Source organism: Furipterus horrens, unplaced genomic scaffold (assembly GCF_987537825.1).
Source record: "Furipterus horrens unplaced genomic scaffold, mFurHor1.1.pri manual_scaffold_11, whole genome shotgun sequence".
Lineage (NCBI taxonomy): Eukaryota > Metazoa > Chordata > Mammalia > Chiroptera > Furipteridae > Furipterus > Furipterus horrens.
Window position 1 is genome coordinate 18,056,872 of NW_028327181.1, and position 11,636 is coordinate 18,068,507.

The window sequence follows — 11,636 nt, forward strand, 5'->3', positions numbered from 1 at the left end:
TAATTCACTCCTGCCTCCTGAAGGCTGGGCTCTGACCCCCAGTTTGTGTCATTCCCACTAATCAAACATGGGAAGGACCCTGCCTCTGTCTGTGCTGGACCTGTGGGGGGTGCGTGCGCTGTTAGCAGAGGGATGAGTCATGGTTTCTGGCTTCTTGCCCTCTGCCCATAAAGGTGGCATTTCCTTAAATAGATCAGAACTTTAATAACTATTGAAAGAACACGTGATATTTGGGGATGTATTTTATGGCCCTTACCAAACTTCAGACAAATTAAGAATTTAGGATATTTTATGACTCTGTGTGTATGTGTGTTTGTGTGTGTGTAATTTGTGTAATTTCTTAGCTCACATACCCCACCCCTCCACTCTCAGTGCATAAAAAGGAGCACTAAAGTGAGGCCCACCTGAAGGTCACAAAGAGAGGAGAGCATCCTATCTAGTCACAGGAGCGGGAGAGGGCTCTGTCTCAGCTCAAGAAGCATTGAGTAGAAAATGCCCATCCAGTTCCACAGAGGGTCTGAGGTTGTCTGGTGATTTTATAAGTCTAAGTTTTTATGAACGTGAAAAGGACAGCAGATGGCCCTGTGAACCAGGCCATATTCGTCTGCCCCATCATCCCTTACTCGACATTTCCTGGATGGAAGGATGTGTGCCTTTATGAGAAAATGGGGCAAAGTGCCTCATTTGAATTTGTACTCGGGACTTTTTTGAACTTTTGTTCTGGCACGTACCATAACCCTCTTGCTTTGTTCTGCCCTGATCCAAGCATAGACTTATCTTGTACAGCAGAAAAACCCTGCAGTGACCTGAAAAATAAATGCAAAATCTGAATTCATTAATTAGGAACTTCCATTGTAATCACTGTGTGTCTCTAGTTTAAAAGTTGTTTCTTTGGAGAGCTTGTTACCGTTGCCTGTGAATAAGTGAACAGTGGACAGTTCTTCCATTAGTGGGCATGTTCCCCTCAAAGCAGCAAGGTTTTGGCTCAAAGAATAGTTTGTTTGAAATGGGCTGGCTGGCCTGCTCCAGAAGCTGCCGATAAAGGAGTCAGGATGCGTGCAGGGAGAAAGGCCCCAGATCTTGCAGCCCAGCCCCTAGGTTAATCTGCGGAGCATAAAACGCTCCTTCTGCCTGGAGGGAGATGTATTGGAAAATATGTTTTAAAATCAGTGCCTTTCCTCACACCCTGAAAATAGAAATTCCATTTTTGACAACCTTTGAGATGTATAAACATGTAAAAAAGTCTGTGAAAGTTGTAAAACTATTACAGATCATTTAGGTGGTTTTTTACAAAATTTGTGAGTGTTCTTCCCATAATAATTTTCCATTGCTCACCATGATTAATGGCAACCCAGATGTTAACTAAATTTAGGACATTTTTCAAGTTTTCTTGTCCTGTCAGAGCACTAATGCTATTGACCATTTTAACACTCTACCTTCGGCTTCCGGCGTTTCTCCCACTTGTCTGGCTGCTCCATGTGACCTGTTGGAGGCTTGTTCTCTGCATGCTTCTTGCACAAGCAAGTTCCAAGAGGCTTGGTCTGAGGCTTCCTTTCTGCTCACGGTCCATTTCAAACACCATATAGGTCGCTCCATATTTTTATGTGAAAGCCCCAATGGGTGGCGGAGGTTTACCAGTTACCTAAGTACAGCAAAGGCCGGCAGAGTTGTAACCGTGTGGCCAAGAGCAGGGCCTTCAGTGATTTAAGAGCAGCCGGGGACATTTTCAGGGATCCTGTTGCCTCTTGTCCCAGATGCTGTTGGTACCATCTCTACAGAGTATCTTTCTATCTCCTCCACAAGTAAAAGCCCCTCACATGTGTAAACCATCTTACAGTTTTCATAGTGTTAACAACTCATCACCCTACCTGGGCGGGGGTTTGTATGCCCACTTTATAGGTGAGAAGCTGCTCCCTGGGGGACTGAGCGCCAGCAAAATCCAGGGTCACCACTGTTAACCGGCCCTCGTGGGCAGGTAAAGCAATCACGAATTATAGGGACAGGGAAGTGACAGGCAGATTGAACTACCTGTGCCTATTGCCACCCTGCACAGAAAGCAGCAAGGGAAAGTGTAGCCCCAGACCTCTCGCAGGCTTTTTTGTGACGTTCAGGTGGAGAGCAAAGGCGTGAAGAGGGAAGATGGCGAGAGGCTGATTCTAGTGGCAGCTGGTAAACATGTCTGCCCCTCTGGTCTCCATCACCAAGGAAACCCAGTTAGGGCCCCAGGGTCACTGCTCTGTCACTTCTCTGCCCTGGCAGTCTGGAGCGCATGTACGGTCCTGGGCGGCGGCTCCAGGTGTGCGCGGCAGTGCTGGGAGGAAAGCTGTGCTAGCAAGGGCCTCACTGGGCTCCAGTCATGGCTTTGGGGCGAGTGGTCTTCATCGAGTGGGAAGGGAGCTGGCTCCTGTGGGGACAGCCATTTCTCTAGCTTTTAATACAATTTTGTGTCTCTCGTACATTTATTTCTGTTAATCTTGTCATAATATTGACGGACTGTGAACGCTATGAAACTAAGAGCTCCAGAAAGAAAGCCAGGGGAACTGTCCTGTCTTCACTGTGTGTTTCAGCCTCCAAACCAGATTTGTTGTTATTAGTATACTTCTATATTCTGTCTGCATAATTTTATAGTAGTTTGATTTTTTTTTTTTTTTTTTTTTTTAGCCTTAAACATTAAAAACAAATAAGTAGTGAGATGGGGAGCAGAGGGTACAGGTCTGCTTGCTTGCTTACACTGAAGGCTTTTCCCATGTTCTTTGAAGCACCTCAATTCCAAGGCCTGGCTCATTCCCCCAGGGTTTCTCTGGACCAGGTTAGCAGGGGAAGGGGTGGGGGATGCGCTTTGAGATCCCACTTGGGTATTATGCTTGTTGACCTCATTGTCTGCTGGTGGGATACCCAGTCTGGCTTCCCTCTTGCCTCCCCGAGGGTAAGGGAGGTGGTCGCCCTGGCTAGTCTGCCTGGGTTTGCGCCTGAGTTGTTTTGATTTGGAAGTCTGGTTGTCAGGTACTTAAAAGTGGACCCCCCTGCCCTGGAACTCAAGGAGCTGTCATTTCCTCTTTCTGTAAGTTGCTTTGGCATGTTTTGTAAGTGAGGCTGCTGCTCTGACTGAAGATTCCAGGTTTGGTGTTGGGTTTGTCTTGAGGAAGTGGGGGAAGGCCTGGGTTTCCACAGCTGGAGAGCCAGGGCGCAGTGGTTTCCTCTTGTGCAGGAGCCTTTGCCGTGAGGCACGGTGAGGCGAGGCACGTAGGCGACTCTGCCAGAGACGCCTGCCTTTCAGGGAGCTGGAGAAGGGGCCACAGCAGCAGGAAGTGGAGATTTGTTTTCCTCCAGAAGTGAATGTGACCTCTGGAGGCAGGGGTTGGGAGTCCTCAGCAGCACATGCTGCCATTGGCCTTGCACAGAGCTGGGACATATCAATAAGAAGCTCCTTGTCCTGTGATCCATGCGATGACGCCCAGTATCCTTGGCTCTTTCATTAGGGGCCTTAGTCATGGGGACTAGGAAAGCGCGGTCGAAGTTGGGACTTAGACCTGAGTTTGAATAATCACCCAGATCAGCTATGTGGCTGGGGCCTCTCTGAGCCCCAGCCTCCTTAAACACTCCTGGGTGTTGTGAGAATTAAATGACATACTGCCTGTAGGATGCTTGGGACAAGGGTTCCCATCCCTGTCCACCTACTGCCAGCCTAGCACCTTGGACAGGTCACTTCCCTACTCTCCCAGATGGAGCTGGTTCCCCTGGCTGGCTGCTTCCTGAGATCCAGATGTGATAAAAGAGGCAAGTGTGCTGCTGTGGCAGTTATTCAACAGTAACTGTCAAGCGTTGGTTGTCACACCTGCATAGGAGGCACTGAGTATTACTGTCATCAGAGCAGAGGCCCTGTGGAGGGGGGCCCAGGCCTGTCAGGAATGCAGCAGGGTTGTGTCTGCAGGGCCAGGAAGCGTGAGCATGGAGGCAGGGATCTTCCCAGGCCACATCATTGGGTGTCATTGGGTGACTGGCAGGTGTACTCTCACATGGCACATTCACTGCAAGCTTACTGCGACCTTTTCCTGTGCCTCTTGGCAGGTTTGCATCCCCTTGTGCTGTTACCTGGTAACTTTCCTCAGCAGTTTATGAGCAGTGCCTCCCGGCCAGATCTGCGAGTTGGCAGCAGCAGATCATCAGGTTACTGAGGGGAAATGACCTCTGGAAGAACTGTCCATAGCGCTGCTGCCCTTCAGAAGGCTTATGTTTGAGTAGAAGAACCCAGAGGGCAGCGGTCTGGGTGCCTGCGGTCAGGGGCCAGGCAGTTGTTTTGTTAACAGAACCTATGAAGAGTTGCCCACCGAAGGACCGGTCACCTGGCCTGGTCCCCATCCTCTCCATCTGCCCCTCGTCCGTGAGCTGCAGGTCCCCTACTTGGTGTCAGGACCTAACTGTCTGTAAAAAGGGGATCAGAGGTGGCAAGCTTTGTAAAGCTCTATACCAATATGTTCCTGGGAGGAGTAAGAACTAGTACCCAGGAGCAGGTGGTTTGCCTTCAGTGATAAAATGTGATCTTTCTCAGTCACCTAGGAAGCTAACTCTTGGTGCAGTTGAAGGTGGCATGAAGTCAACAGTGAGCTAGAAAACAAGAAGGGTTTGGGAAGTGCTTTTCTTTTTTCATTTTGTGGCATTTACATAAAGTGTGTGAATTTCCAAAATTTAATTGTGGGGTTTTATCTTCTAAAGGATTCTTGCAAATAAGGGTAAAGGTTGCCTATGAGCTGAATTACATTATCATATAATAAAATACTCTGAATGGTAGGTTATCTTTTTAGTTGCAAATAATTTATTTTGAATATGGAGTGAGATAATGCAAGATGGTGGCTGATGATGTCTTCAGAATATAGTTTCTAACTTTGTAAATGTTTGCCTTAAGTCCCTAATAGGGGAGACCAGGCTAAATTGGAACTTTTCTTAACTTAGACCTTGTATTCTCCAGTGCCTCATGAGGCTGCAGAGCTATGGGACATGTGCCCAAGGTTCTTCAGATGAGGGTAGGGTGGCTCAAATTTTTGCCACTGTGGTGGCCGCGATCTGCAGGTGGTGGGTAGGATGGAGTCGGGAAGTGGATGAGAGGGCCAGTCCCTGACAACAGACAGGTCTTGGGACCTGGCCCCCAGCACACTGTGCTTGCTCCCAAGACTTGCCCTGCCCAGGATCCAAAGGCTGTGTGGCATCTCAGGTCTCCTCCACCCTCCTCAGCAGTTCTCCTGAGAAGATCACGGGGTGTGTTACTTAAGTGTTCTTTGTTTTTTGTTTGTTTTTTACTTTTCCTTCAGAATATTGACATTACAAACTTCAGCAGCAGCTGGAACGACGGGCTGGCCTTCTGTGCACTTCTGCATACATACCTTCCAGCCCATATTCCGTATCAGGAACTGAACAGCCAAGATAAGGTAAGGCAGGCTACACGACGGCCCAGCTGCTGGCGTCCTTACCACGGGGGAGGCAGAGCCTTCCACTGACGGGGGCCACACCATTGGCGCTGCGCACACCACGGTGCACACACCACGGTGCTGGCTTATGATGGCCCTGTTCTGGCTTGGTCTTATTCTGGATCTAGATGATTAGTGCTCGACCAACGAGTCCCTCACCGACCTTGTGTGGGACATTTGCCTGGTCCAGAATTCCCCAAGTAATGACATTCCCAGTAGGAGCCGTTAGTCATTCCCGATGACAACATTTAAGATCAGGGCTTTACCAAGAAGTGGCTGAGGAGAGCTAATCAAGGAATGAGCAGCTTGGCAGCACTGACCATACTAGGCCAGCCTCCCACCACCTCCAGGCCCAGGACTAGCTAAAAGCACAATTCATGCAGACCAGGCTGTGCTCTGAGATGTCCCATTCAGGGAACTGCTTGGGGATAGGGTCAGGGGACAAGCCCCTGCCCAGATGGGCACTGGGAGAGGACCCAGGTGCAAGCTCTCCTCTGGTCTCCTGTGTACCTCAGCATCAGCCCCACAGGGAAGAAACTCTCTTTAACCAGTGTTTCTTATTTCTTACTAGCTTTTGGGGTTCAGATGGCTGGGGGCTAATGTGTTGGAAGTGACCATTTTCTGTAGTGAAGAAGGAACGAGTGTTTGGGGGTCATTCCACAGCTAGTTACACATGGAGCAGGCAGGGCCCTGCGAAGGGGTGGTGAGCACGTTGCTGGGCCCTTGGTGTCGGTTGGGAGTTTTGAGTACTCTCCTGTAGTTTGTTTTGGGTACCAAGTGGAGGTGTGCATCCTTCTTTCCCCAGCATCTTATATAGTCTAGGTTACCTTTCTCCTGGCCTTGCTGGTCTACTTCAGTCACACAGTTTCTTTTACAGCGAAGGAACTTCACCCTGGCCTTCCAGGCGGCTGAGAGTGTCGGCATCAAATCCACCCTGGTAAGTCCCCCTCCCCCACAAGGAGTCCCTGCCAGTTCCTTTGCATTAGGAAGTGCTCACTTCTTATTATGGGAGATGCCAGGTGATGTGGCGGCCTGGTAACAAGGAGCAGCACAGGCCCTGCACCCACCTGGCAAGTGCCCTGCTGGGTGAGGGTGCAGACGGGATTTCACCCCAGCCCCATCAGCACTTGATGCCTCACAGGAAGTGCCCCAAATTGGGAGGGGTGCTCTTGATTCCAGCCCCAGCAACCTTGAGCCAGATTCTTCCTTAGAGTCACCTTCTTCCTTCACTGAATCCTTGGGATCAGAAGAAAAATGCTAGCAAGTTTATAAATGTCACTGTCAAAGGCGCATTCCAACAGTCTGTCTGAATTTGCCAAACTAGAGGGAATCCCAGAAGGTGGCTTTTGAAGCCGAACAAGCAGCTCCGCACTTCACAAGGGTCATGGGAAACTGCCACTCACAGTGCGAGAAATGGGTTGTAAAAACCCACATGTTTCAGGGTCTTGTTTAGGTCTCTGCTTGGCACCTGCAACAGCTTGTAACAGATATCCTTCTGTCCGGCTTTTCCTTGTCACTGGTTCTGACTTGCTGGGAGAAAATGCTGCATCTGAATGCAAAGCCAGCCCTTTCATACCTGGGGACACTGTCATTAAATAAACCGTTTGCTGAGGTCCTGCTTATGGGATCATCAGTGCACAGTTTGGGGGATTCCACAGAGTGAAGAATCCATGGGGCCAGGTCAAGGACCACCGAGCTCTCCTTCGGGTGCCATGGCCCCACCCCAAGGGTACCCATCACCCTGACTTGAAAAAGTACTCACAATGCAAGAGTGCTCATGTGGCGTTCCATAAATACATCTTCTGAACTCATAGAGGTCCATTATCTGGATATTTTACATTCATTACATGTAAAGTTCTAATATATAAAAAGTGGGCAGTTCCCCACCCTAAAAAACTTTTAGTCAAGATTCTTATATTGATCAGATGTGGTGTTTTTTCTGCACCAAGTCACCAGTAGGCAGCCTTTCCAGCCTCACCCAGGGAACCTTTCAGAGCCATGCTGTTCAGACCGACCAGCTCCCTTGGAAAGTCACGGATGTTCTTCAGCAACAGCGGGTCTCTTTGGGAGACCTCCAGTCATATAACAACATCTGGGGTTGCCCACCTTTGTTCCCCTACATCAGTTAACAGCTCAGAGATCACTGGTGTTCTGCAGAATGCAGTGAGAGAGCAGGACCTTTGATGATCTGCCATGATGGCCACCGTGAAGGGCATTGGAATGCCGAATTCTGGGGCCCTCACTACACAGGCCCTCCCAGGACAATGACTGGGGTGAGAGGGGCTCTCAGAAGTGACCACAGGGAGAGTTTTAAGAAGAGAGGCAGCAGGGGAGGGGGTTCTAAGAAATGAAACCCTCCCAGCCTTGGAGAGCGGGGAGGCGACCCTCATGTGGGACTTGAGCAGGAACGGGCAGCTTAGGGATGACACTGACACCCAGGGAGTAGGCGCTTCCCAGGACACCTGGTAGGAATGGAGCGGGCGTCTTGGCCAGGCCTCCGGCATGTGTGATCAGGCTTAGACCAAAGTCCTTTGAGGCCCTGCCCAACCCCAAGAGCCTGTACTGCTGTGGCCAGGAGGCTGTTGAGATGGGCCAGGAGGTGACATGGAATTGTAATCAGGTCTCTTCCTTCTCTGCCAGGACATTAATGAAATGGTGCGAACTGAACGGCCCGATTGGCAAAACGTGATGCTGTACGTGACGGCGATCTACAAATACTTCGAAACCTGAGCACACCTGGAGGACCCTCCCCAGTTACCAAGCGACACCAATACCATTAGCTACGCGCCCCATAAAGCTTTCAGCAACTCTGTAGGCTGCCCCAAAGCGTGTGAGCCTTCAGCCCAGGACGTCCAAGCTGGGAGAACTTGGGCCTCTGTCGCCCACAGCTCTGACCGGACTCCTTCCACATGACCCGTCCAGTCAGAGCACAGGGTGGGCTCAACACCCATCAGGCACACTGGTTTGCTGCTGGAGTATTCCTTCTGAAGAGAATATTGAACTATGTTAGTGCCGCAGGGTGTGGAAATAAGGCTCACATACAGCTAAACTTGGGAAAGGGGGCTAAATGATGTGGGCAGCTCACAGGGGTTAGTGAAAGCTTTAGCCACAGCACCCCGACTGCTCTCCAGGGCAGGTGTTGTCGCCATGCGAACCAAGGAGGGAACCTGGCGCCTGACAGAGGTTCCTGCTTCCCGGCACCAGGCAGGGGGCCTCAACTCTTTACTTGGGCTTGGTTCCAAGGAGTGTGTCACCACAGCAGTGGGACAGCTACCCCTTTCATGTGGCGGGGCTGTCCTAGCCAACATGATTTAGATGTTTTCAAACCAAGCTAACAGATGATGAAGACTTGCACTCCTGGCTCTCTGCTGCCACTGAACAGCCACGCAGCTGGGCCCCTGGTGACGGGAGACGAGCCGGGGCCCCCTCGCCGCTGCTCTGCCAGCCTGTCCTCTGGCCTTAAAGGAGCTTGGAAACCCAGCTCTGACTTCAGGTTTCAGGACAAAAGAATTGATCATAAGGAATTCTCTAGTTTAAAAAAAATATTTTTTTCTCAAGAGCAATATTGAGGGAAAATAGCTCCTGTTGTATTAGCACCACAGTTAAATTGTTTTACTAAGCATAGAGATAAAACACAAAGCCTGGACGTCGGCGTGGCGAAAGCCAGGAATGGAGTTGGAAGTAGGATAAAACACTAAACAACCTGAGGGAATCTGGACAGTATAATTTAAAGTCACTCTGAGTTGCCTGGATGTAAGCCTTCTAGGTAGGAATTTGAGGAAGTGCCTTAACTCTCGCTGCAAGGGGAGTCACCACACAGAGGGCCTCGGGCGCCGCCACTGCCTGGTGATGGAGCTGGTCCCCTGCCATGCCACCCTATCCACATTCCAAGCAACAGGCAGCCTCTCCACAGCCCCTTCCGCACAGTTTGAACCAAAGCCTTATTTTACAAGGTGTTCTGTGGAAGTGACGCTCAGACTGGGACTCAGCCCTTCTTGGAAACGGGGAGCCCAAGTCTCACGTGCATCTAACACAGTAGCTGTTGGTTTGAATGATGTCAAGACCTGTTGCTTCCAGAATACAACTTTGTTTAGCACCTGAAAGGTAGCAGGAGGAAGAACTGCCACCAATGGAAGCAGGATCACTGCCCCAGCCGCAGGTGCAAGGAGGGGACTTGCAGAAGGCCACCAGCCAGTGTGGGATAAGGGTTCTGTGTTCAAGCATGATGTTCTAGACCAGGAGTTTGACATGTCTGTACTCTAGAAAAGAACATGAATGTTATGAAACGGGCTGTGCATGCGTGCGGCTTGCTGGCCCATGGTCACTAGGTGGCTGGTGAATGCCCTTCCACCCTGTCCAGATGTCCTAACCTGGCTGCTCTGGCTGCTGCCTCAACAGGAGACTTTTTGTGACATGCCCACTGTCGACTAAGGAAAGAGGCTGGTGAGCTGAGCCCAGCCCCAGAGCACACAGGCACACCTCAGTAGACTCCTGTCCCTGTCCTCCCTGCCCGGGTTCTGTACTTGTTTGTTGCTCTGTTGACAGGTGCTGTCCACTGAGGGACTGTTCTGGTGAGCGTGACTGTCTTTAATGTCTCTCCAAACTTGGTCATTTGCCCCTCTTATTTTGCTCCCATTTACCCTCACAGAGGCCTGTGCACCTGTCTGGACACAGTGTGTCTGATCTGCAGCCATGTTTTTTGTTTATTTATTGTGTTGGGGTGGGGGGGCTGTCTTGTCCTAAAAAAGAAGGCTTTCTTGGGTCTGCAGTTCACCCCTTTGTCCTTTCCTAGCCAGGGGAGCCAGCCCTGGCTGCTTGTGCTGTCGGGGGGTCTCCAATGTCTATTGGAGGAGGGCGGCCACTGCTGATGGGCTGGCAGTGCCCAGCATGGTGCCCTGGGGTCCACTACAGGGCAGAGGGTGGCTGAGGGGAGGGGTTGGCCTGCACTCCGCCTGTCTGGGGACCAACCTGTCTCCCTGACAACAAACCCTGCAGGGGTACCTGGCCAGGCTGCCCATGTTTGCATGTGGGACCACAGGTGAGAAGATTCCAGAAGTGTGACTTTTTGCTTTTCCTAATAGGATCCTTGTAACACTTGGCTTTATGGGATGATTCTAGATGGTCACATATACCTAAAAGTGATACTCTGAAGTGCTTTTGGTCCAGTGGCATTTGATGTGAAGCTTCCAGAAAGTCATTTTTCCTCCTTTCAAGCATAAGCTCCACTGCAAAAGGGCCAGTTAACATTTCTGTTTCTCTCGCTCATGGGCTTCTGTTGATCATACTTTTAAATTTTGTTCTATTAAATATTCTTGAATGTATTAAAATTGCCGAAACACGAAAGGCTTGGGCTTTTCTAGTTCACCACCTACTGCTGCCCTTCTGACCTCACGTGGATGGGATGTGGGCCACCTACCAGGACTGGCTGTGGCAGGCAGAGCACCCAAAACCAGCCTCCACCCAGACTGGCTTATGGGGGCGGGAGGGGGGCAGTGTCAGGAAAGGTACCACAATGGGCTGCAGTGCACAGCTATGGCCTTGGCCAGTTACCTGGGCCTGAGATTGGGTCTGGCCCAGGTGAGCCCAGAGGTTCTGTAGCGGGTGCTGAGACCCTGGAAGCACTGAGCTGTACCACAAGGATTGAAGGGCTCGGCATTTCCCAGCTGTAGCCCAAACACGTGCTGTTCTGGGGTGGGGGCAGTGCCTTGAGGACTTGGGGTTTATTTTTAGAAATGTATCTTCTTGGAGATAATTTTCAGAGTATATAAAATTATAGAGAAATCTAAAAAAAAATCGATAATTACACTACTCAGAGGCAAGCAACCAGTCAAGCCTTTTTCTCTTATGCATCTTGTGTGGAATGATTATGAATCTGTTAGCACAGCCCGAAACAACACTGTCTCTTGTCACGTTGCACATGTCACATGCCGAGGAGCCTGTGGGGCCACCTCCTTCTTTGTACTGGCTGACCTGGAGCACCCTTCCTGTGCCTGCAACCCCCTTTCCAGGGTCAAAGGTCCATCCAGTAATTGAGTTGCGCCCAGAGCGCAGCACCCATCCAACAGGAAGCAGGTTGCTCTGAGCAGGATTCTAGACACCCAGGGTGTAGTCTCTCCCCACACACAGGTCTGCCACCAACACTTGTGACAGGTTGGGGATGCTCCCATCTCTGCA

The 11,636-nt window shown here is 50.5% G+C and overlaps 1 protein-coding gene across 2 annotated transcripts in view; it reads left to right on the forward strand.

The window, feature by feature from the left end:
- SPECC1L (sperm antigen with calponin homology and coiled-coil domains 1 like) overlaps positions 1-10,805 on the forward strand; it is a 121,247-nt gene extending 110,442 nt beyond the window's left edge. For both annotated transcript variants that reach the window (XM_090257387.1, XM_090257386.1), the window contains exons 14-16: positions 5,307-5,423; positions 6,340-6,399; positions 8,103-10,805. In XM_090257387.1, coding sequence (XP_090113513.1) covers positions 5,307-5,423; positions 6,340-6,399; positions 8,103-8,192 — 267 coding nt within the window. In that variant the 3' untranslated portion in view covers positions 8,193-10,805. The remainder of the gene's footprint in view (positions 1-5,306; positions 5,424-6,339; positions 6,400-8,102) is intronic.
- Positions 10,806-11,636: the final 831 nt, after the last annotated feature.